General features: G+C 41.0%; 4 protein-coding genes across 5 annotated transcripts in view; 1 reads left to right on the forward strand and 3 right to left on the reverse strand.

Moving 5' to 3' along the window:
* Nucleotides 1–168: 168 nt before the first annotated feature.
* Nucleotides 169–11,768, reverse strand: LOC121953536 (dehydrogenase/reductase SDR family member 13-like). Its single transcript, XM_042500701.2, has 6 exons — nucleotides 11,559–11,768; nucleotides 10,653–10,771; nucleotides 9,184–9,307; nucleotides 4,664–4,836; nucleotides 3,325–3,478; nucleotides 169–932 (listed from the first exon to the last, which is right to left on the reverse strand). The coding sequence occupies exons 1-6, from the start codon at nucleotides 11,683–11,685 to the stop codon at nucleotides 673–675; spliced, it is 957 nt and encodes a 318-aa protein (XP_042356635.2). The 5' UTR covers nucleotides 11,686–11,768; the 3' UTR covers nucleotides 169–672.
* A 323-nt stretch (nucleotides 11,769–12,091) lies between these two features.
* Nucleotides 12,092–18,260, reverse strand: LOC148187384 (dehydrogenase/reductase SDR family member 13-like). The gene is made up of 5 exons (XM_088087198.1): nucleotides 17,235–18,260; nucleotides 16,372–16,490; nucleotides 15,372–15,495; nucleotides 14,271–14,597; nucleotides 12,092–13,124 (listed from the first exon to the last, which is right to left on the reverse strand). Exons 1-5 carry the CDS (start codon nucleotides 17,374–17,376, stop codon nucleotides 12,862–12,864), a joined length of 975 nt encoding a protein of 324 aa, XP_087943324.1. The 5' UTR covers nucleotides 17,377–18,260; the 3' UTR covers nucleotides 12,092–12,861.
* Nucleotides 18,261–18,412: 152 nt separating this feature from the next.
* Nucleotides 18,413–19,472, reverse strand: hikeshi (heat shock protein nuclear import factor hikeshi). Its single transcript, XM_042500435.2, has one exon. The coding sequence runs from the start codon at nucleotides 19,213–19,215 to the stop codon at nucleotides 18,619–18,621; it is 597 nt and encodes a 198-aa protein (XP_042356369.1). The 5' UTR covers nucleotides 19,216–19,472; the 3' UTR covers nucleotides 18,413–18,618.
* Nucleotides 19,473–21,138: 1,666 nt separating this feature from the next.
* heatr5a (HEAT repeat containing 5a) overlaps nucleotides 21,139–25,313 on the forward strand; it is a 39,260-nt gene continuing 35,085 nt past the window's right edge. For both annotated transcript variants that reach the window (XM_088087153.1, XM_088087154.1), the window contains exons 1-3: nucleotides 21,139–21,310; nucleotides 23,797–24,003; nucleotides 25,005–25,216. In XM_088087153.1, the coding sequence (XP_087943279.1) occupies nucleotides 23,878–24,003; nucleotides 25,005–25,216 (338 nt within the window). In that variant the 5' untranslated portion in view covers nucleotides 21,139–21,310; nucleotides 23,797–23,877. The remainder of the gene's footprint in view (nucleotides 21,311–23,796; nucleotides 24,004–25,004; nucleotides 25,217–25,313) is intronic.

Genomic DNA, 25,313 nt, shown 5'->3' on the forward strand with positions numbered 1-25,313 from the left:
TTTAAAAATGATTCTCGCTGCCTCGTGGGCGACATGAACGGAGAGACGAAGGGAATAAAAGAAACTTTCATGATGAACAAAATAACCCAAAATAAAAATCAAACACTGTCACACGGCGACACGTTTTAGAGCTACGTTACATCATTTGATAGAGAACATAAATTCACGTTATGTTACATTAATGTCACTTCATTTATCACAAACAACACATTTCCATGATTTTTAAAAAAACGTTCAATGACTTTTTAGTTCCATGACTTTTTAGGAACCATTTAACCCTTTAAAACCTACATAGTGCTGCGTTCAGACACATTCACTCATATTTAAACCTCGTAACCCCGAGCAAATGTTTTTTTTCTTTTGGAAAAAAACAGGAATAAAAAAAAAGAAATGAGTGTTAGAGAAGGAAAGTGTTAAAGAAAATTATGTGTTTAAACATTAAGGGAAAAGTGTCCAAAATACTACCTAATTGTCTGATTTATATACAGTATAGAATACTTGTTTGTTATTTTGAACTTTTGAACTCCTTGTTTGCTATTTCTTGTTCTTTTTTTGTTTTGTTTTGTTTTTGCTCTGTTTTGGGTCTTTTTTTCCCAAATGTACTCATTACCTCATGTTGCTCAGGTTTCAAAGGGTTAAGGTGGAGAAAAACACCATCGTGGTCCTTCCACCTTAAGCGAGTCCACAGAGCTCCTCGCTGACCTCCCACAGTTTCAGGGCAACGGTGTCGTCCCGGGCGTGGGCGCACACTTCCTGCACTCCGCAGCAGGAGAAGTACCGTCCGCTCAGGGGTTCGATTCCCTCCTGCAGGGCGCAGTGCAGCGTGGTCTGAGCGCCGGCCTCCGGGTCCAGGAACAGCAGCCGCGCCACGGGCTCGATGAAGACCTTCTGCCACAGGCTGACGTGACGGGACAGCTCGGTCCGGACCACACCTGCAGACGGGGACGCAGACGGTTTAATACGGATACGAACAGACCCGCTATCACGACGTCACAGTCTAAAAATCATCTCGAAAACCAGCAACACTCAACCTGCTTTGTTCTGGGGGCCACTTATGCAAAATGACAAGAACCCAGGGGCCAGTCGCAGCAGCCCCGTACACGTTTCAAGGATTTAGGACACTTTGATTTTAGGATGTTTTTCAGATTTTAGGACGTTTCTCGGATTTTAGGATGTTTCTTGGATTTTGGGACATTTCTCAGATTTTAAGAGGTTTTTTTTAGGATTTTGGGATGTTTCCAGGATTTTATGACATGTCTTGGATTTAAGGACATTTTTGTGATTTGAGGACATCAGTGTCTCAGCTGTGTCCTCTGTGTCCTCTGTGGGGGATCCTCTTCTGACTCTATGTTGATGCTGTTTTATGTCTCTGACACCTTATGGAGACTAAAAGGACAAAAACTATTCACAGAGTCAATCACTTTATTTTTACTGCCAGTTAGAAAATGTTTGGGGGCCACCAGGGGCCCTATCAGGGGCCACATTTGGTCCTCAGTATGTAAGTTGAGCATCTTTTTTTCTTTGCCCTGTGTGATTGAAAAACAGCTGTGGGTTCAAAAGAGTTAAGTCTGACACATGTTACCACACCTGACATCACAGGTGTGCTCTGTCTCACCTGTGACCACGCCCACTGCTCCTTTAGAAATACTGAGGTCATAAAATACAAATGAACCTGCAGAGAGAAATGTTTGACTGCAGCCAAACTGTGAGATGTGCAGATTTTCTTCTGTGAAGATTGTATATTTAATTTAATGCAGTTAGTTAAAAAGTTAGAAGAAGATTAAAAAGTCCGACGTGAGCTGAGCTTGTACTTCACTGTAAAAATACTTCAGTGTAGAAATACTTCAGTGTAAACCTCTGAAACAGTTGCTGTCACGTTTATGTCATACAGGAGTTTCTGGTTTCTGGTGCAGTCGTCAGCGGCTGAGCGTGGAAACATTCATCAGTGACTCTGACATGTTTACTGCGTTTCTGTCGGAGAACGCAGTACTCACGTCAGAGACCTGCAGTGTTCATCACTCGGCTTTGTTTTGCTTTGTGTGCTTTCACACACGTGTCTCGAAATACTACGTTTAAACTCACGTGTGTCTACATGTCTGTTTTCAAAAGTAACCAGCCTAGTTTCCTCACACACACCTCACACACACCTCACACACACCTCACACACACCTCACACAACTTTACGTACGTAAGTTATGTTTCTTTTCCCAAACGTAACCCATGTAACTTTATGTAACTTTACATTACGTACGTAACTCTATATTAAATTACGTGTGGTGACTACGCCCCAACCTTTTTTTTTTTTTTTACTAAACCCAATCTATGTAACTTTAAGTGATGTACTTAAAGTTAAGTACGTAACGTGACTGCACCCAGCAGTGTTTCTTTGTTTACACCTAACCCACCGAGCTGTACGTTAAGTGCATACGGTGATAAAAACTAACCATGTTTCTGAAACCTTAACTACCTAACTTCCACGTTAAGAACATGACGTGATGATGACCAACCGTGTTTCTTTTCCTAAACCTAATCTACGTAACTTTACATTAAGTACATAAAGTGACTACGCCAACCATGTTTCTTTCATTAAACCCAATCTACGTAACATTGACGTAACAATATGTACAGTATGTATGTTATGTATATTACGTGATGATGCCCAACCATTTTTCATTTTGTATAACTTTACTTGCTTAAACCTAATCTATCTAACTTTACATTAAGTACTTAAAGATAAGTACTTAACGTGATGACGCCCACTAACGTTTCTTTTACTGAAGGTAACCTACATAACTTAATGCTCAGCATGTAAATGTACGTTAAGTACATAAAGCGACAACAACCAGCCAAGTTTCTTGGCCTAAACACAAAACCCAACACCCTTAAACACAACTTTACTTGATTGATGATTCCTTAACCTAACCTGCATAACTCTACGGTGCATATGTGACGTGACGACGCCCGACCATGTTGGGTTTTTTTGTTTTTTTTACTAACTTCTGTTATTTTACTTACAAATTTGAGGGGTCATTTGTTACGAATCGTGCATATGTGTATATGATTTTTTTAGTTCAGTTCAGAAGATTTATTGTCCTTCAAGGGGAAATTTGGTCTGAGGTTTGGTGGTACAAATAATTTAAAAATACAAGAAACAGGCACATCTAGCTGTCATTTGATGACATGTCGCAGTATTAATGCGTCTGCGTATTTTCTGACTTTAACAAGGACCGGAGACGTAAACCCGGCACTGATCACGTTCCCTGAGAAATGATTTTGTCTCGTCGGTCGTACCCGCAGGTGTCTTTTAGGGGTGTGTTTGGTTACCTGGGTGGACGCTGTAGCAGGTGACGTTGGTTCCTTTCAGCCTCTTGGCGAGCTCGTGGGTGAAGAGCACGTTACACAGTTTGCTGTTGCAGTACGCCTGGAAGAACTGCCAGCTGTACCTGCCGGTGCCAAGGTGTTTGTTCACCGCCAGCGCCTGAACGCAACACACGCAATGATTGCAATAAAATAAAGAAGAAGATGAGTAATTGGGTAAAATATACAAACTGTAAAAAAGAGGTTAATTAAGGATAAAAACAGAAAGTCAAGTGAATAAATATTAAAAAAAAAAAAACAATAAAATGATAAAGAAAGTAGTAAAACTGTAAACCAGACTAAAATATATAAATAGTCAATAAATAAATAAAGTTCAATTAGAAGCCAAACGTAACTAAACTAACTCAGAAGTCACCTGTGCGGCCTCCAGCACGCAGGTGTGCAGGAATGTCTTTGTGTTATCACGACACGAGTTCACACCTGAAGCTGCAGAACCGGAACTTCTGATGCTGAATATCGACGCGTTTGACTCAGAGTCAGCAGCAGGAGACAAACCGTCCCCTCAGATTTAAGTACTTCATCAGCTGATAAAGTCACTGCACCATGTTGTTTTGTTACCGTGGAAACGGAAGTAAAGGAGCGACTGATGGAGGAAAAAGGTTTCAGCAGTAAAAGTATTCGCTCTGCAGCGAAATGTCTCCTGTGCCTGAAACATGATGCAATCTGACTTTAGCAGGTTTCCTTTAACCTTCAGACTGCGCAAACTGAAACTGGGATTATAAAATACGCCGAATGGAAACACGTCAAATAAAGCTGAGATAACCGTCTTCATTTCTTTCAAAAAGATGGAAGAAGACAATAAGCAAGAAAAGAAGAAATAACTCCAAAAAGATCAGGAAATGAGTAAAAAGTACAGGCAAATTACCTGAAAATATATATATTTTTAAACCCACAACCAAACAAACAAATAAGTAAAAGACTTGAAAAACGTGCCAAAATGTTTAACAATCCTGTAACATATTTAATGTAATTCTGATAATTATCAGCTTAGCTTTTCCAGATTTTTTCACATTTTTTATGAGATTCTGTAAAAATTATTTTCTGAATCTACTAATGTCTTTTCTTCTCTTCATTTGTTCAAACTGCTCGCTGCCTTTTTTCTGCCGTTTATAAAAGAAATCAAATCGATGTGCTCAAGTTTCAAAGGTCTAAATTCTTGTGAAAGAAAGCAGGAAAGTGATGTTTCTCTGGGTCTCAAAGGGTTAAAGTGTGATTTTTTTTGCCATAAACATAAACCGTGTGTGTGTGTGTGTGTGTGTGTGTGTGTGTGTGTGTGTCCTCTCACCTCCAGGTCGATGTGTCCCCAGCGATAAGCCATGGAGGACAGCGTGACCACCCGTCCCCCTCCGTCCTCCTTCAGACGCTCCAGCAGCAGGTGCGTCAGCAGGAAGTGACCCAGGTGGTTCACCCCGAACTCGATGCCAAAACCGTCTTCTGTCCGTCCGTCCGCCACCAGACCTGCAGGACAGACGGGGTCACGTTTGAAGATTCAGCCGAATGTAAGTTAGATTTTAGATATGTGACTCTTTTTAAGCCACTTGGAATGAAATGTAAGACCAATATTACGATAACCAAATTAAAGTTTTGTGTTATTATTCCAAAAAAAAGATGTTGCCAATTATTTGGACATTTTAAAGTGCAAAGTCCCTCCCGAAAACAACCAGTTCCTAAAATCCTTCAACTAATGTCGTAACATTTTTAATACTTTTGAAAGTTTGATTTAAGTATTCAAGTAGAAAATATAAGCAGAACAATAATAATAATAATGGTTGTCGTTGGTGTTGTTGTTGTTGTGTGTGGTTGTTGTGTGTTGTTGATGTTGTTGTTGTTGTTGTTGTTGTTGTTGTTGTTGTTGTGTGTGGTTGTTGTGTGTTGTTGATGTTGTTGTTGTGTGTGGTTGTTGTGTGTTGTTGATGTTGTTGTTGTTGTTGTTGTTGTTGTTGTTGTTGTTGTGTGTGGTTGTTGTGTGTTGTTGATGTTGTTGTTGTGTGTGGTTGTTGTGTGTTGTTGATGTTGTTGTTGTTGTTGTTGTTGTTGTTGTGTGTGGTTGTTGTGTGTTGTTGATGTTGTTGTTGTGTGTGGTTGTTGTGTGTGGTTGTTGTGTGTTGTTGATGTTGTTGTTGTGTGTGGTTGTTGTGTGTGGTTGTTGTGTGTTGTTGTTGTTGTTGTGTGTGGTTGTTGTGTGTTGTTGATGTTGTTGTTGTTGTTGTGTATTGTTGTTGTTGTTGGGTGTTGTTGTTCTTGTTGTTCTCAAGTGAATCCGCAGCTTGTGTACATTTCTGCTCTGACGTCACACAGACGACAGTCAACGTTTGGTTGTTACTGAGTGAATGACGTCCTCAGTGTCAGCTGATACTTCACTGTTAGTGTACCTGCTGACACACACCTGAGTGACACACAGTACAGTACAGACAGTACAGTACGGACAGTGCAGTACACACAGTACAGTACAGACAGTGCAGTACACACAGTACAGTACAGACAGTGCAGTACACACACTACAGTACAGTACAGACAGTGCAGTACACACAGTACAGTACAGACAGTGCAGTACACACACTACAGTACAGTACAGACAGTGCAGTACACACAGTACAGTACAGACAGTGCAGTACACACAGTACAGTACAGACAGTGCAGTACAGACATTGCAGTACACATAGTGCAGTACACATAGTGCAGTACACACAGTACAGTACAGACAGTGCAGTACACACGGTACAGTACACACAGTGCAGTACACACAGTACAGTATGGACAGTGCAGTACACACAGTACAGTACAGACAGTGCAGTACACACAGTACAGTACAGACAGTGCAGTACACACACTACAGTACAGTACAGACAGTGCAGTACACACAGTACAGTACAGACAGTGCAGTACACACACTACAGTACAGTACAGACAGTGCAGTACACACAGTACAGTACAGACAGTGCAGTACACACAGTACAGTACAGACAGTGCAGTACAGACATTGCAGTACACATAGTGCAGTACACATAGTGCAGTACACACAGTACAGTACAGACAGTGCAGTACACACGGTACAGTACACACAGTGCAGTACACACAGTACAGTACGGACAGTGCAGTACACACAGTACAGTACAGACAGTGCAGTACACACAGTACAGTACAGACAGTGCAGTACACACACTACAGTACAGTACAGACAGTGCAGTACACACAGTACAGTACAGACAGTGCAGTACACACACTACAGTACAGTACAGACAGTGCAGTACACACAGTACAGTACAGACAGTGCAGTACACACACTACAGTACAGTACAGACAGTGCAGTACACACAGTACAGTACAGACAGTGCAGTACAGACATTGCAGTACACATAGTGCAGTACACACAGTACAGTACAGACAGTGCAGTACACATAGTGCAGTACACACAGTACAGTACAGACAGTGCAGTACACATAGTGCAGTACACACAGTGCAGTACACACAGTACAGCACAGACAGTGCAGTACACACAGTGCAGTACACACAGTACAGTACAGACAGTGCAGTACACATAGTGCAGTACACACAGTACAGTACAGACAGTGCAGTACACACAGTACAGTACAGACAGTGCAGTACACATAGTGCAGTACACACAGTACAGTACACATAGTGCAGTACACACAGTACAGTACAGACAGTGCAGTACACATAGTGCAGTACACACAGTACAGTACAGACAGTGCAGTACACATAGTGCAGTACACACAGTACAGTACAGACAGTGCAGTACAGACAGTGCAGTACACACAGTACAGTACAGACAGTGCAGTACACATAGTGCAGTACACACAGTACAGTACAGACAGTGCACTACACATAGTGCAGTACAGACAGTGCAGTACACATAGTGCAGTACACACAGTACAGTACAGACAGTGCAGTACACATAGTGCAGTACACACAGTACAGTACAGACAGTGCTGTACACATAGTGCAGTACACACAGTACAGTACAGACAGTGCAGTACACATAGTGCAGTACACATAGTGCAGTACACACAGTACAGTACAGACAGTGCAGTACACATAGTGCAGTACACACAGTACAGTACAGACAGTGCAGTACACATAGTGCAGTACAGACAGTGCAGTACACATAGTGCAGTACAGACAGTGCAGTACACATAGTGCAGTACACATAGTGCAGTACACACAGTGCAGTACACATAGTGCAGTACACACAGCGCAGTACACACAGGGCAGTACACACAGTGCAGTACACATAGTGCAGTACACACAGTACAGTACAGACAGTGCAGTACACATAGTGCAGTACACATAGGGCAGTACACACAGTGCAGTACACACAGTACAGTGCAGTACACACAGTACAGTACAGACAGTGCAGTACAGACAGTGCAGTACACATAGTGCAGTACAGACAGTGCAGTACACATAGTGCAGTACACACAGTACAGTACAGACAGTGCAGTACACATAGTGCAGTACACACAGTACAGTACAGACAGTGCAGTACACATAGTGCAGTACACACAGTACAGTACAGACAGTGCAGTACAGACAGTGCAGTACACATAGTGCAGTACAGACAGTGCAGTACACATAGTGCAGTACACACAGTACAGTACAGACAGTGCAGTACACATAGTGCAGTACACACAGTACAGTACAGACAGTGCAGTACACATAGTGCAGTACACACAGTACAGTACAGACAGTGCAGTACACATAGTACAGTACACATAGTGAAGTACACACAGTACAGTACAGACAGTGCAGTACACATAGTACAGTACAGACAGTGCAGTACACATAGTGCAGTACAGACAGTGCAGTACACATAGTGCAGTACACATAGTGCAGTACACACAGTGCAGTACACATAGTGCAGTACACACAGCGCAGTACACACAGGGCAGTACACACAGTGCAGTACACATAGTGCAGTACACACAGTACAGTACAGACAGTGCAGTACACATAGTGCAGTACACATAGGGCAGTACACACAGTGCAGTACACACAGTACAGTGCAGTACACACAGTACAGTGCAGTACACACAGTACAGTGTGGTAAAAAGGGCTGAGTTCCATGTCGCTGAGGCGGTGTGAGGCCTGCGGTTGGAGCTCAGAGGGACTTTAGTTTCCAGCTCTGACTCGTGTGAATCTGCGGCGACAGAGAGTCTTTTCTTCTTTTATTTTATTATTTCATTAGTTACGCCGCTGCGATCGAGTCTTTCGGGTTAACGGGAATTTTTCTGCAGGCGTGTTCCTGGAGTTTGTTTGTGGCGTGCACAAACGTGCAGGAGGCGTGTTGTGATTTTGAAAAGCACATTTTGTGTGCAGAGCGATACGAGTGTGTGATATTGAAGCGGGCCCTAAAGGGTTAAACGTATATTTTTACTGCGGATGAATATTTTACCTCCATTTAAATAAATTACTCGGATCGTTTTACTTTGTGTTGTTGTTCTGAACTTTACGCCAAAATCTGAGTGTTCACGAGCGTTTGAAGGTTTTCAGGTTTCGATCTCTTTCTCACTTTTGGAAAATGTCAGAGGTCACGTGTGTGTGTGTGTGTGTGTGTGTGTGTCTGTGTGTGTGTGTGTCTGTGTCTGCGCGTGTGTGTCTGTGTGTGTGTGTGTGTGTGTTTGTGTGTGTGTGTGTGTGTGTGTGTGTCTGTGTCTGTGTGTGTGTGTCTGTGTGTGTGTGTCTGTGTCTGTGTGTGTGTGTGTGTGTGTGTGTGTGTGTGTGTGTGTGTGTGTGTGTGTGTGTGTGTGTCTGTGTGTGTGTGTGTGTCTGTGTGTGTGTGTGTACCAGCGTTGTTGATGAGCAGGTCCAGTCTGGACTCGGCCTTCAGGAACGTTTCGGTGAAGCAGCGGACGGACTTCAGACTGGCCAGGTCCAGCTGCATGTAGAGCACGTCAGTACTTCCTGTTTCCTGCGGGGGGCGACATCATCGGCAGGTGAGACGATATTGACTTTGATTCTTCCGAATGTAAACGCTGAACCTTCCCGTTATTTTTGGGAGTGATTTTTTTTTAAGAAAATAATTAGGTCATTTTTTTCTTTGGAAATATTCTGCTTTTTTTCTCTCTTTCTTGCATTTTTTTCTTCCAAATTGTTGGGGTTTTTTTCTACTTAACATTTTTGGCAATTTTTCTCTTTAAATGTTTTTTCATTCTTTAAAAAATTATGGTATGGTTTTTTAAGTTTTTTTTTCAAATTTCATGGTTCTTTTTCTTTAACATTTTAGCCATTTTATACTTATTTCAAACATTTTGACAAATTTGCTTCTATAAATATTTTTGTTGATTTTAAAAAATGTGGTTTTTCAAAAATTGCCAAAAATTACAGCATATATCAGCCGGGAACTTTAAAAACAGAAACTTTCACTGGATTTCTTTGAGTTAGCTGCTTTTTAAATCTCCACACGCAGAACACGCCGTCAAATCATCACACCGCCCTGTCCACAGCCTGTCCTGTCCACAGCCTGTCCTGTCCACAGCCTGTCCTGTCCACAGCCTGTCCTGTCCACAGCCTGTCCTGTCTTAATCCTAATCTGTCTGCAGCTCGTCTTGATGCTCTGACTCTTTCATTGTTAACTCTTTGTTGCTCGGCGGGCGTTGCCGGGCTGAAACTCCAGCTGCCGTTCACAGCGAATAACACGCGTGAACGACGCTTCAACTGCTTTCAATAGGCGGGTTTCCGTTAACCCTCAAATTGCGAATACAAAATACGTCAAATGGAAATGCATCACATTAAAAAATAAAAATTTGTTCATCACAAAAAAGTTTTTACGCCCTCATGAGGTTTTATTTCAGACAATTCAAAGGAGCCATTTTTCACCGAACTGCAGTGGAAACACTTTTTTGGCTTTTACAGCTCGTGTGACGTGAAAACATGACTCAGACTGTGAGGATGGAGGAAGACACCGACATCTTCCTCACTCTGACACCAGACTAAGAAATTACAGAGTTTAGATCGGCTTTATTGAGCGGCTGCAATAGAAATGATGCTCTGGACGTCCATCGCCATGGTTACTGGGACGTTATCACCAAAAGAGAAGTCGCTTTACATCACTCAGTGGAAACAGTCAGCTCCACATTGTGCTTCATCCAAATGTCGAAAATATCACTTAAGTTTTGGAAAAATCTGTAATGAAAACCCGCCGACTGCTGATGCTTCAAATAACGTCAGCTGTTTTCAGTGATGAAGACGCTGACCCTCCTCCTCCTCCTCCTGCTTCTCCTCCTCCTCCTCCTCCTCCTCTTCTCTGTTCTTACCTGTTGTATATCTGCGATGGCGGCCTCGGCCTTGGACCGGTTGCGGCAGGCCAGGATCACTCTGGCGCCCTTCTTGGCGAGGTGCATCGCCGTGGCTTTACCGATGCCGGTGTTTCCTCCTGCAGCGACAAAACACAAAGTGTCGGCGTCAAAGACCTCAGAAGTCTGTCGGCCACTTTTCGATGGATTTGGCACAAAATCTGATGAAAACAATCATGTTCCCCAGAGGATAAAGCCCAAAGATCCCAGTGATCCTCCGACTCTGCCTCGAGCGCCAGGTTGACTTTTTTTCATCTTAATGAATAAATTTTATTAGCATTTGAGGAGTCGTTATTCCAACAATAAACCCGGAGCGAGAGGAGAAATGAAATAGTTAAAAATTAAAATAAAATTTAAAAAAAAATTATTTAATGAAATTACTTCATTAAATGTCATTAAATCCAAAATCCAATCAAAGGTCAAAAAATGCTCCATTAATACTCGTTTAAACTGACATTATTGATCCCACAGCCATCCGTCCGCTTAACATGTACTATACTGAAAATAATGATATCTATTTTTTCATCTAAAATCATCGTGACCTCGTGACAAAAACTTGCATTTCAAGTGTTAATATCATATTAATGTGTAATATTTTTACAGCCTGATTTCGAAAAGTACATTCTGTGTGCAGAGCAGTGTGAGTCATATTAAAGTAAGGACAGGTGGGGACAGACAGGTGGGGACAGACAGGTGGGGACAGACAGGTAGGGACAGACAGGTGGGGACAGACAGGTAGGGACAGGCAGGTAGGGACAGGCAGGTAGGGACAGGCAGGTAGAGACAGGCAGGTAGGGACAGGCAGGTAGGGACAGGCAGGTAGGGACAGACAGGTAGGGACAGACAGGTGTGTGCAGACAGACTCACCTGTGATGATGACGGTCTTCCCGCCCATGGCCGCGTTCCCTTTACATTTGGCCCTTCTGAAGAGGGTCCGTGTGAGGAACACGTATCCTCCCAGGACCACGGCGGCCAGCAGCAGCAGCTGAAGCATGGTGACGGTCTGATCCTGCACCTGAAGGGGGGCGCCTCTTATAGGCCTCACCTGCGGGGCCTCACCTGTCCGACCGGCTGCTCCTGCCTCTGAGTCACGGCTCGCTCCGGTCCGACCGGTTCTGCTCGGCCCTGATTGGCTCTGATGTTCACCTGAAACTCTGAAAGTCCCGCTGCAGTTTGAAGCAGCAGTTTCCTGATCAGACCTTCAAAATCAAAGCCCCGTGGACCAAAACACTCTATTTTAATTCTATAATTAAAATGTAGAGAACAGTGAAGTAGTAGAAGTAATAATAATAATAATGATAATAATAATAATAATCATAATAATAATAATAATAATAATAATAATAATAATAATAATAATAATAATAATTATTATTATTATAAAAAGTCCAACAAGGTAATTCAGTATAACACATTTAAATGTAAATCGTTTATTTTTAAGACATTTAGATTCCATTTCTAAAAACAGAAAAAAGATGAAAATAGTCCAAAGAAGGTGTCATAATTAACTCCAACAAAGTGCTTCACACAAAACATCATTAAAAAGAGACAGAAGTAAATTCAACAAGACATAAACACTAAAGCAGATATTTGTTTGAAATGATTTTGAGAAAATATTTATATAGAAAGTAAAAGAAAAAAATCACTTAGTTTTGTTTAAAAAATTAGACGCTCTCTTAACCCTATAAAGTTTTATATACCATTACTACTATTATAATATTTCTATTATTATTATTAATAATAATAATAATAATAATAGTAATATTGAAATTGCACAAAATGTTGTGAAATTTCCATTTCAAATATTTTTCAAAACAAAACTAAAACTTATATAATATAATGCTTCATGTATTTTCTTTTTACCTATATTAGTTCATGAGTAGCCACATTTATAAAATTAAAATCACATTTCTCAGATGCATATTTTTTATGTTTAATAGTTATATTCTGCACAATGTATATAACAAAATATAATATGCACATATTGTAAATACATGCATATAAAATGCACAATACATTTCTGTTGCTATTTGATGTATGTGAAAACACATCAGATCAAAATATGCATAAAAAAAATCGAAATGTGCGTATACGGCCATACGTCTGGTCGAAGCGCTGCTCGGGTGGAAACATGTGAACAGCAGATTGAAAACAGGGTCAGGAGTCGGGTTCAGGACAGACCGCAGAAACTCTCGCTGAGCTCCCACAGCTTCTTGGCTGCGGCATCGTCTCTCGCCTTCGACTCCATGTCCATCTTCGGTGCGCACATGGAGAAGTAGTATCCGCTGAGGTGTTCGATGCCTGGCTCGAGGGCACAGTGGAGCGTGGTCTGGGCTCCGGACTCAACGTCCACAAAGAACAGGAACATGACGAGCTTCACGACAAGCCCCCACCAGAAACCAACGTTACGACCAATCTCTGTCCGTATACCTCCTGAAGAGAAAAACAAAACGAAATCAATGAATTTGATTTATAAGTACGGAAGACTATTTGTGTCAGAAGAAATGACAAAACTAGAAAAATCTCAAATGTATTTAACGTTATTAGTTATCACATACCACAACATTATAGTATTGTTTTGTAGCCAAAAACCTAATTTGTAATACTGGTTAATAGATTTATACAGAAAAACATCTTATTACATTACAATTATGAGTTATTGAGTTCAGATTTTGCCACAATTACATTTTTTTATTTATTTGTTTAATATCTTTCAGGAAATCAGATTAATTGATTACCAGAGTTGCCCTTGCTGAATTGACTAATTGTTTCATTACATCAGCCAAATTATTAGATAATACACTTAGTTTTGTTAAATATATCTGATTTACACATATGGAAGCCCATTACTGTCAGAAAAACAGAGTGAAAACACTTGAGTTAAAATCAAGAGAAATTTTGTCAAAATTGTGACTTACTGAGCACAATGACAGCAGGCCTTTGCTTAATGGACTTTAAAGAGTGAATCAAAACTGAAAAAATGAGTCAAATTTATGACAGAACAAGTCAACAGTTTGATTTTGTATCTCACAGTTTTAATTTAGAAACTTAAATCAACTTTAAAGGTTGAATTTCTTTAATGTATCTAACTTGACTGCTTTTTTGCTTCACATTTCACACTTCGCACTGCTGCACCTCTTCATTTTTATGCATTTTATACACTATTTTTGGCCTTATTTTTATTAATAATGTCATTGGGTTTCATTTATTTTATTTTCAATCTCATGTTATACATTCAGTTTTTATCCTTTTTTATTAGGATTTTCCAACTAGGTTTTGTCCACGTGAGGTTGCATTCTTTGCTTTCTATTCTAATCGTATTTAATTTTTACTTGCTGGTTTTATTATGTCTTCTGTCTTTTTATGTGAAGCACTTGGCGCATTTACTTTCTTTATTGTAAAGCACGCTGAAGTGCCATAGAAAAGTGCCATACAAATTCAATTTGTTATTATTATTATGCAGATTTTAAAATGCATCTTGACAATTTTTAAAAATAATTTCAAACTTTCTATCTTCTGTTTTCTGACAGAACTGGATGTCCCCGTGGATGACACCGTGGCGGACACTGGTCTGCTGACCTGGGTGGAGGCTGTAGCAGGTGACGTCGGTGCCGTCCAGCCTCTTGGCGAGCTCGTGGGTGAAGAGGACGTTGCACAGTTTGCTGTGGCAGTACTTCTTGAAGATCTGCGAGTCGCTGTTTCCCAAAGCGAGGTCTCGCTGCGTCGTCAGACAGTTGAAATCCACCGTCCCCCTCTCATATGCTAGGGAGGCCACGTTCACCACACGGCTCGGCCCGCTCGCCTTCAGCCGCTCCAGGAGCAACGCCGTCAACAGGAAGTGACCCAGGTGATTGACGCCAAAGATCATCCCGAATCCGTCCTCCGTCTTTCCATCGATTATCACACCTGAGGACAGAAATGATAAACCTACATTTAAAAACAAGCATCTTAACTTAACACTTAACACTTTGTTGGCTCACCACGGTCACACGGTTCGATGAAAACTCAAGCTTTGAAAAACGTCTGTGGTCAAAGGTCTTAAGATGGTACAGACAAAATCTGAAGTCGATCGGATCGAATCTCTTAGAGGAGTTTATTAAAATATGAACCCTGGAAATGGCCAGAAATTAGGAAGAATTTAACCTTTGAAATGTAGATCGACATCACTTTTCTTGTGCTCCAATTCACAAGTATCTAACTTTACTTGGTTTAATTATTTTACTTTAAAAAATGCGACAAAAGGCAACGAGGGACTTTGTGAGAAATGTTCCACAAACTGTTAGAAATGAGTAGATTTAGAGAATTATCTCTAAAAAGGAAGGGGGAAAGGGGGATTTACTGGTCATTTTATTGCACTCTTTTAAATTAATCTTGCAAATTTCGGGTTAATTTATTCTTAAACTTGCTCATTGCCTAGTTCCCATGTTTTTGTTTGTTTTTGAGCACCTTTAGTTCCCCAAAATGTGATTCATTTGAGAGAAAAGTAAAGATCCCTCAGGTGTTTGGGCTCTAATTATAAGTAATCCTCTTGTCAGCTGCAATTTCAAATTTTCAGTTTACGTAAATCCCAGGATGTGTTTGCCCTGTCTTAGGACATCTGGTTTTGGTTGTTTTTTGTTTTAAATCTGTTATCTGATGTAAATTTGTTTTGCTGTGAGCCTTTAATCTTCATGAACTAACCGGCGTTGTTGATGAGCAGATCCAGCCTGGACTCGGACCGCAGGAAGTCGTCAGCGAAGGAGCGAACAGACTTCAGACTGGCCAGGTCGAGCTGCATGAAGATCACCTGGCTGTTCCCCGTCTCCTGCAGGCAACACGCACAGGTGAGAAACGTTTCATACTCCGACACCATCACCGCATCGTTTCATCGTTTCGGAAGAGATTCAATGTGTTTCTCACCTTTTTTGTTGATTTTTGATGCTGAAACTAGCACGGATTTAGGAAAAATAGGCTGATTGAATTGGCACGTGTAACTGTGTATCATCGGCATAAAAATAATAATAACATGATGAACGTCATAATACAGAAGGAGGCTGTGTGTGTGTGTGTGTGTGTGTATTATAAATAAATAATATACACACACACACACCCACACACACACACACACAGTATATATAGAAGAGAAGAGGACCTAGGATGTAGCCCTGTGGTACACCCGATTGAACCCATCAATGGAATGTAACTAAGTACTCCAGTGCAAATTTGAGGTAATTGTACATTAATTGATTGTCTTGGTTTTCTGTTACTTTGTACTTCTAGTACACTACATTTCAGAGGTAAATATTGTTCTTTTATATGATATTTGTCCCACAGCTTTATTTATTTTGCAAATTAACATTTTTACAAACAAAAAATATGAACAGTTTATAAAATCTGAAAATAAAATAAAAATAAATTGAAATATGAAATAAAATAGAATTAAAAAAATAAATAGAAGTATCATATAAAATAATTTAAAAAAATAAAATCCCCAGCAGTTTATATAAAACATTTCAGTGATTATTTTCAACACAAACTTTTATTTATAATTGTGTATTTTTACATTGTGGTACAAGTACTTTTCCTGCAGTAAAGGATCTGAGTACTTCCTCCACCACTTATGGAACCTAAATTTAAAGAAGTGGGGTATATTCCCACTGAATCTGTGACCTCTACACTCAGAGACAGTTTTTTTCTGCACCTGGATGATTTCCTGGGCGGCGGCCTCAGCTCGCCGTCTGTCCCTGCAGGCCAGGATCACCCTCGCCCCCCTCCTGGCCAGGTCCATCGCTGTGGTCTTACCGATGCCGGTGTTTGCTCCTGGACAGGAAGCACACAATAACAGAAAGCTCTTTTATTAATCAGCCGTGCTAACGCGGTGTTTTGACCCTTGTTGTCAATATTTAAACGGACGGCTCACCTCTGGAATCCAATCTAACCGACACAGAAACCTGGAGCAACGTCACTTTTCTCGCACTGCTTTCAGATAACTTTCACAGGTTAATCTTTGAACCCAGAACCAATCAGCGTGATTTCTTTCAGAAACACGGGAAAAGGGCAAAGAGCAACTTGACAAGAAATATCCTGCAAAGTGGCTGTGACCGTGCATTCTTCTTATGTTTGTAAACACAATATCACAAGAACGCCTTGAGGGAATTTCTTCAAATTTGGCACAAACGTCAGCTTGAATGAACTGAGAACAGTTTGGTGGTCGGAGGTCAAGGTCATTATGATCTAGTCCCTCGTTTCTTAAAAAGTGGCACAAACGTCCACATAGACTCAAAAATGAACTCATAGGAATTTCAGTAAAGAAATTGGTCTGATTTTGTTGCAAAAGTTCTTAAAAAGTCGTGAACACTCTCAGAATAAGTGACTGTTGAAATGTTTCCTGTGCATTCCTGAACATTTCCAGCCACGTCTCCACAGATGAAAACTTATTTTCTCTCTCAGACTCTGCAGCATTAAGTTTTTGTGCGTATCTGCAGCAGTTCCTTCGTGCGATTAGACCGTTTAAAAGTGTAATCGTCTGGTGGAGGCCGCTCGGCCTGCAGGCTGATAACTCACCGGTGACGATGGCAGTTTTCCCGTGCAGCTTTACGGCACTTTGACATCTGGGCTGACATCTGGGCAGCTTCAGAACGAACGCCTGCACGAAGAAATAAGTGCAGACTAACAGAGCAGCAAACAGCAGCAGCTCCAGCAACATCCTGACTGCAGACAAACTTTAGACTCTTAGTGAAGAAAATATGCAGCTTTTCACACTCGAAACACTGCCTCAGTGTGTGTGTGTGTGTGTGTGTGTGTGTGTGTGTGTGTGTGTGTGTGTGTGGACTGTCTTGCGTAACAGATTAACAGCAGCTCCACACCCTCTCCCTACTCAGACAGTTCTTCTTTCCCGTCTGTTTTTTCCCACTTTTTTTCACTCTGAAACATCTGATCTGAAAACAGTTTACAGGCTGATATTAATTTATTGTGAAACCAGGAGGAAGGAGGTTTCACCTCCATCAGTGAATGTCAGTTATGACTGAACGGGGAGACGCTGAGTAAAACCGGAAAAAAAGCGTCACATTTCTGCAGTCTGACTGTTGGCAGCTGCTTCTTGTTGCAGATTCATGTTGAATGTGTCACTTCCACTGACATGTTGTTGATTCAGAGGCTGAAGAGCCGCAGCAGCACCTGCCGGCTGCACAGAGCTCTGCAGCTGCAGACGAGTGAGGGACTGTTCATTATTTATGAGGGGAAAAGGGGTTTAAAGAGGGGGAGACATGTCAAATATTTTTTCAAGAGCTAAGAGGGGACTTAGGTTAATACTTGGGCTTAGGTGAGGGGCACACCGCTTTAAGTGGCTTTATTTTGTATTTTATAAATATGGAAATAGTGTTTCGTTTTTGTAATTTTTTTCGGTTTTACTCAAATTCTTTTTTCTTCTTTGAAGTCCTTCAGCTTTTTTAGATTGTTTTGTTTTTTGGCAATCTTTTCCTTCAAATTTTGAGTGATTTCTTTATTTTTTTTCCTTTAAAAATTTGGTGATTAAATTAAAAAAAAAAATTTTTTTCAACTCTAAAATCTTTTCCCCCAATCTTTGTTTTTCTTATTGCGTTTCCCTTTCATTTATTAAGCTTTTTTTGAGTTTTTGTTTCTTTGTTATTCCTTTTAGACTTCAGACTCCAGGACCCCCCCCACTGATAAAATCACCACAGTCCCTAATAAAACCATGTAAACATGCGCGAAGACTCAGCGGCTGAGCTGCATGAAACCTTTTATTGTCAGAACCTGAAGGCACTGAGGGGACCGTCTTTGTCTTTAGTGTCTCTGAGTCTGCAGCTCTTCTTTTACAAGTTCTGGTTCCATCAGTTCTTCCAGAAGTTTTAGTTCTGGTTCCATCCGTTCTTCCAAAAGTTCTGGTTCTGGCTCCATCGGTTCTGCATAAGTTCTGGTTCTGGTTCCATCAGTTCTTCCAGAAGTTGGGGTTCTGGCTCATCCTCCTCTGGAAGTTCTCGTACCACCGGAGGACGCAGCTGGACGGGATGAAGGTCTCGGTCGGGTTCGGGGTCATCTGCGCCTGCGTGACGGCGAAGGAGGACGCGAAGTTGTACAAACTGTCCAACATCTTCTGCGTGAACTGCAGGAACGAGTCCACGGTGGACACGGCGGCGCTGGACGCCGGGATCTGTTGGGCCAGCTGGTCCAGAGCCTCCACCGACACCCCGACCTGCGCCACGGAAGCCGGGGCCGCGCCCACCATGCCGAAAGGGTGCGCGCCGCCGTCCCCGGCCTTCAGCCCGGAGATCTTGAAGATGGCGCTCGGCTTGTCGTTGGTGATGAAGCCGAGCAGCTGCCACACCGACCCGCCGCCGCCCGCCGGGTCCGGGAACGAGAAGTAGACGGCGCCGCCCATCCCGGCGGGGAACGGCACGGTGCCCAGCATGAACACCACCACGTGGTTCAGCTTCTCGTAGTCCGCCAGCGTGAACACGAACTTATCCGGAGCGACCTGCACCGCGTCCGTCTGCACCAGTCGGCCGGCCACCAGACACCCGAACATCCCGCCCGCAGCTGCCGGCGGCCCCGCTGATAGCCGTTAGCTGTTAGCCGACAGCTGTTAGCCTCGGTGTTATAAACAGTGTTTAGCTTTAGCCTGCTAGCTTCAGATCCGGATCACAAAGGTCCTCCGCGGAGCGTGTTTATCCGGTAACAGGCGGAGGGCCGACTCCCGGTCCCGGTGATGTTGTCCATGAGGCGGCGGAAACCAGCCGGTAGAAACTTCTAGTCCCGTCTGTTTTGATGTGATCTGCTGCTCCACTATCGACTCCCCGTCCTGGAGGGTACATGTTGCCCTTCATTTAGACTGACAGGCAAACCCTTCTTACGTCACGGCAACTTTTTTTAAGGGAAATGCGAAAACATGTTTTCTTACAAATACAAAAAAATAAATGAGGAAATTTTTTTTTCAAAATTGCAGAAATGAAAAGAAGTCCAACACTTTTAAATAAAAAAAACAAACTTTTTAGATGAAAAAATTTGCCAAACAATTAAAAAAAAATAAAATTAAATCCCCAAAACGTGCTAAAAAAATGCCACATTTAAAAATAAATTAAAAAAAAAAACAAAGTTTCATACAAGTAGTAATACAAAATTTAATTAATCAATATTTATTGGTACAAGTAAAATAAGCATTAATGAAGTTGCTTGTAATTCATGTATTAATCAATCAAATAAACAATAAATTGCAAAGTAATTTATCAATTGATGTATTATCTCTGTGAATCCTAAGCAACACATGAGGAAATGACACCGAATTAGCAGAAGATTAGGAAAAAGCATGAAGTCTGTTTGATTCCACTTCATGGAAAGACGCACCGAACTACCGAGCGTTGTTTACTTTGGAGCAAGATTCAACAGTTATATTCAACAACAACAACAACAACAACAACAATAACAGCAACAACAACAACGACAATCATAACAACAACAACAACCGACAGTCATAACAACATCAATAACAGCAATGATAACAACAACAACAACAACAACAACAACAACAACAACAACAACAACAACAACGGCAGCAGCAGTTCCTCAGAGAGCACCAATAACAGCCTAAATGTTCCCGCCTCAGGGAGATGTGTAGATGCAGATTAGAAGGACAGTAACCTATTGCTGCACAGACAAAGACATGTAGGAGACAGTGGAGGACAAACACCTGCTGAGACACCTGTCGGACACTGAGAGCGGGGCAGACACCGGCGGAGACACCAGCCGAAAACCTTTGAGCATCAGTCTTCTGCGCTTGCGCGAAGCGTTGGAGCTGCAGTGTAATGACACCATAGAAAATGAAAAAATAAATAATTAAAATTAGAGAACAACGTAGATTTGACTTGTTATTCTGTTTTCTGTTTCCTTGTTTATTTGATTTTCAGAGTTTGTCACAGTAAAGCAGCTGTGCCTGGGAGACCGTGCACAGGGCACACAGACACTCTTCGCTCACACTGTGCACTATCGATGACTCCTTAATCGATTTGGTGGCATCAGACGAGCAGTGAAGTTAGCGACAGAAAGCATGACCGGAAATTTGAATCCTAAAAAATTACAACACAAATGTCATGAAACAACTTAAAGGTTGCGATCAAATTTCACCCCCTCCCCCCATTAGAGGAATCCTTTGGATGGAAGTAAAAATCTAGAGATCTTAGATTTTTACAGATGAAAGAAATGTGTTAAAAAAAACCCTACAACTTCTATAAAAATGAGCTGCATGGTAACCATGGTAACCACACCTTTATTTGTCGCCACAGTGGGCTGGTAAAAGTCACTGAGCTTTTATTATAGCCATCCACACACGTGCAAAAACAGAAAGTCAGGTGTTTTTATTTTCTTTTAGAAAATTAAAAGTTCCTTTATAATTCTAAAATATAAGATTTGTTTCCAGCGCTGATTTGTTTTATTTTGAAAAGCAGTAACCGGATGTTTTTTGTTGTGATTTCCGCTGACTTGTCGGTGGTCCTCGGCGGGTCAGTTCAGCTGTCGGTGTCCGGTGACGCTAACGGCATAAAATTTAACGGAATTAAACTTTTCTGCTGCTCGGCTCACTTACGGACGCTTTTCCGTCGAGTTTACCGGCTTTTACCGGACAGCAGCAGGTAAACGGAGCCGCTTTTTCCCGGTTTGTCTCTGAACTTTTGCTCGTTAGCTAGCCCGGTTAGCCACCCGATGCTAACAGCGGAGCCTGTTATTCTCCGCTGTCTGATTGTAATGATCAAAAAAGAAGATAATTTATCATTTAAACATCAACAGAGACGATAATTTATCATTTAAACATCAACAGAGACGATAATTTATCATTTAAACTTTAGTAAAGATGATAATTTATCATTTGAATCTCAATAAATAAGATAATGTGTCATTTTAATGTCAAAAAAGAAATAATTTAATATTTAAACATTAATAGTTATGATTATTTATCACTTTAACTCTAATGAAGACGATAATTTATCATTTAAACATCAAAAAAGGCGGTAATTTATCATTTAAACATTAATAAAGACCATAATTTATCACTTAAACATTGATGGAGACGATAATTTATCATCTAAACGTCAAAAGCGAAGATAATGTATCATTTAAATGTCAAAATAGAAGATAATTTATCATTTAAACATTAATAAAGACCATAATTTATCATTTAAATATCAGAAAAGGAAATATTGTTATATAACAAATAATATAATTCCTTATTTAAACATTAATAAAGATGATGATTCATCATTTTAACATTCATTAAGAATATGATTCATAATCTTAACATTAGTAAAGACGATGATTTATGGTTTAAACGTATGTAAATGTTAGTAAATAAGATGTTTATTTGGTTTATGCATTAGTGAAAAAAAATGATGATTTCTTATTTAAATATAAAAAGATGATCTATGGTTTTGATATTAAAAAAGAGGATAGTTTGTGGTTTAAATGTTAGTAAAGATGATTTTATGATTTTTACTTTAGTAAGAAGAAGCATTATAGGTCACCTTCTTTATGTTTGAAATTAAATTAAAAAAAAGATTAGAAATAAATAATACTTTTTTAAAAAAAGAAAGTAAAAAGAAAAATGCTTCAGGATTTTGCTTCAGATTAAATCTCAGGAGCCAGATGAAGAAGTCTTTTAGCTTCAGGGCCAACAAAGATTTCTCAAAATCAAAGTTTTATTTTTGTTTGCTCTTAAAAAGTTATTGGGGTCCAGTTTTTAAGAGCTGCCGTCCCAGTATTCAGGGACACGGGACAGTGTCACCGTCAAATATCTGCATATCATCAGCGTAACTGTGAAAAAAGTGACCAAACACAAGTCGTCTCAGACGTCTCAGAGTGTGTTTGACATCATTGTAAACTGAATATTTTACAGGTCAGACTGTGGGACATTTTTGGGAAGCTGTGGTGAATTTTTGACTCTGGCAGTGAGCAGAGTGTGTGTATTATTTTACATCTGACGGGTTATTTTTACACGTTTCAGACTGAGCCTGAACACTCAGACGGTGCAGCGGGACGTCTGCAGGTGTTTCTGTTTCATTCAGTCCGAAAGTGCTCTGCAGTGAGGAGTCTGTTTTCTCTGGACACTCTGTTATTTTTGGAGTCTTCCTGCGTCTCTGTGAACACCGTGTGTGTGTGTGTGTGTGTGTGTGTGTGTGTGTGTGTGTGTGTGTGTGTGTGTGTGTGTGTGTGTGTGTGTGTGTGTGTTAATGGAGGAGACAGAGCTGTGCTGTTGAATCATTTATGAGCGGCTCTCTCAGATATTCTCGCAGCGTCTCCTCCCCGTCCTGTTCTGGTCCGATCCGGTCTGTCAGCTCTCAGTTGGACACAAAGACTCGACAGTTTTGTGTGAAACACTCGAGTCTCTCAGCGGAGCTCGCAGGTCCTTTAATGGGCTGTTTGGTTGTTGTTTTTCCCACGGAGCGACACATGAACGCAGCACTATGATGTCGCAGCAGTCTGGTTTCAGCTGCACATAAACGCAGCACAATATGAGAGACCGGGGGGGTTAAAGGGACAATTCATAAAATTATACAAGTCATTTCATGAGTGACACGTCATCCAGTCAGTCTGTAAAAACTGATGCCGTCTGTAGCTCTGAGGGCGTTTTTCAGATTAACTGGAGTTATCTCAAGATGTTTCTGTTCAGGTTAGATTTTCTGTTTTTTTCTTCATCCAAAGTTACACAGCAGCAAAAACACAATTATACAAAATACAACAGAGCAAATAATCAACAGATAAGTTCAGTAATAATACAAGACAACAAAGACTTCCTCTTTAAAGGCTCTATTAAAAATACACTTCTGAGATGCATTGTGGAGTTTGGCCCGTTCTAATGACGAGAGATCCTGCAATTTACTTAATTAATTACTGACCTTATGAATAATCAGAAGCCGCTGGCGACCACGTGTTTTCAGGCTGTCTGTCCATCCGTCCGTCGATATCTCAAAAACACCTGGAGGGAATTTCTTCAGAATTTACACAAACGTCCACCTGGACTCAACGATGGACTGATCACGTTCTGGTGTCCGTAGGTCAAAGGTGAAAGGTGTTACTGAACGTAATTATGAGCTTTTTTTTCTTGTTTTGTCTCTGTGTCTGGCAGGATTTGGGAAGATGGCAGAGCAGGACAGTCTTCACCCTCACTGAGACGAGGAGGAGGAGGACGAGGAAGAGGAGGATCAGGATGGAGCGAGCTCACAGCCTCCTGCTGAACGAGGAGGCGTGCAGTCAGCTGGCTGAACATCAGAGGGCCGAGTTCGTCTTCGAATGGCTGACACACCTGAAGAAGCTGCTTCCTGCCACAGAGCGGGTGAGAGCCGATCATCAATAATAATCATTAATCAACAGGATTCACACGGTCATGGAAAACCTGGAAAAGTCATGAAATTTGCAAATAGTGATTTCCATGCATGGAAAAGTTTTGGAAAGCTAAATATACTCTGAAAGTTTTGGAAAAGTCCTGGAATTTTGTTTTACAAAGCTGTACAATAACACATGAGGTGTTTAAGGACCATCGGAAATTTGAAAATCCAACAATAATATATCGTTTCTGGCTGTGAAAAAAAATTAAAGAGAAAAAAAAAGCCCAAATGTTTTCTTTAAAAATTGCCCAAAAAATCTTACACACTTTGAGCTGTCGTATCGAATAAAAAAGGCAAAATGCAAAAAAAAAAACCAAGAAGGAAAATTGTTTTCTTTGAAATCACCAAAGATTTAAAAAAGCTGCCAAAAAGTTTTCTTTAAAAATTGCTGAAAAAAATCAATGGCTCTTCAAAAATTGTGCAATTTTTTTTAGTGAAAAAAAAAATTACCAAAAAAAAAAAATCCCCAAAATGTTTTCTTTAAAAACCAGCAAAGATTTTTAAAGAAGCAAAACAGGACTACATTTTTTAAAAAAATTTTTTTTTAATTTTTAAAAATTGGTTGTAAAATAAATCAAAAATACAGCCTTTTACAGTTGTATGTCCCTCCCCTAAAGACAAAATAAAATTAAAAAAATGATTTGACATCTCTCCCCCTTTTTGCACCACCTCCCCTCTCATAAATAACAAACAGTCCCAAGGTTATATTTAAATATTCAGTTCTAATCCTGTTCTGAATCCATTATTTTTTAAAGTAATATTTTAAAAGCTGTTATATAGCGACGAAAAAGAACTGATGAGGAGTACCGATGGTCCTGAAAATTTGCCTCAAAATTCTGGAAAAGTCCTGGAAATGTACTGGAAAATATGTACATGTGCATAAACATGGATAAAAAACCCAAATGTGTTTTGGGAACCTCGAACATCGGAATCTGTCTCCGCCCCTCAGGCCGACGTCAAACAGAACCAGCGCCGTCTGATCGACCAGCTGTGGGGCGTCCTGATCGGCTCCCCCGGCCCGCCGACCCGCTGGCTGCTGGCTCACTGCGCGGCCCTGCTGTACCGCCTGGGAGACCCCATGACCGCCAGCCTGTTGGTGGACAGGTGCAATGACGTCATCCGCAGCAAAGACGACTCTCCGTCGGGACTCCCGACCCGACTGTGAGTCAGGAGGACGGTTTATGTATTCAGACTTTACTGATGACGTGTTTCTGAAGGAATCATCTGTGTGTGTGTGCGTGTGTGTGTGTGTGTGTCT

This window comes from Plectropomus leopardus, chromosome 14, assembly GCF_026936395.1.
Source record: "Plectropomus leopardus strain MGB_pleo_1.0 chromosome 14, ASM2693639v1, whole genome shotgun sequence".
In the NCBI taxonomy this organism is placed as follows: domain Eukaryota; kingdom Metazoa; phylum Chordata; class Actinopteri; order Perciformes; family Serranidae; genus Plectropomus; species Plectropomus leopardus.

What these genes read in the sequence shown, in the direction of transcription:
- LOC121953536 (XM_042500701.2), bottom strand. Translation starts at nt 11,685, where the DNA reads ATGCTTCAGCTGCTGCTGCTGGCCGCCGTGGTCCTGGGAGGATACGTG. An exon ending in CCTGCTCATCAACAACGCTG is followed by an intron (nt 4,837 to 9,183) that starts GTACACACACAC and finishes TCTGTCCTGCAG; the next exon opens with GTCTGGTGGCGGACGGACGG. An exon ending in GGGGACACATCGACCTGGAG is followed by an intron (nt 3,479 to 4,663) that starts GTGAGAGGACAC and finishes TGTTGCGTTCAG; the next exon opens with GCGCTGGCGGTGAACAAACA.
- LOC148187384 (XM_088087198.1), bottom strand. Translation starts at nt 17,376, where the DNA reads ATGTTGCTGGAGCTGCTGCTGTTTGCTGCTCTGTTAGTCTGCACTTAT. An exon ending in CCGCCCAGGAAATCATCCAG is followed by an intron (nt 15,496 to 16,371) that starts GTGCAGAAAAAA and finishes TGTTGCCTGCAG; the next exon opens with GAGACGGGGAACAGCCAGGT. An exon ending in CTGCTACAGCCTCCACCCAG is followed by an intron (nt 13,125 to 14,270) that starts GTCAGCAGACCA and finishes TTTTCTCTTCAG; the next exon opens with GAGGTATACGGACAGAGATT.
- hikeshi (XM_042500435.2), bottom strand. Translation starts at nt 19,215, where the DNA reads ATGTTCGGGTGTCTGGTGGCCGGCCGACTGGTGCAGACGGACGCGGTG.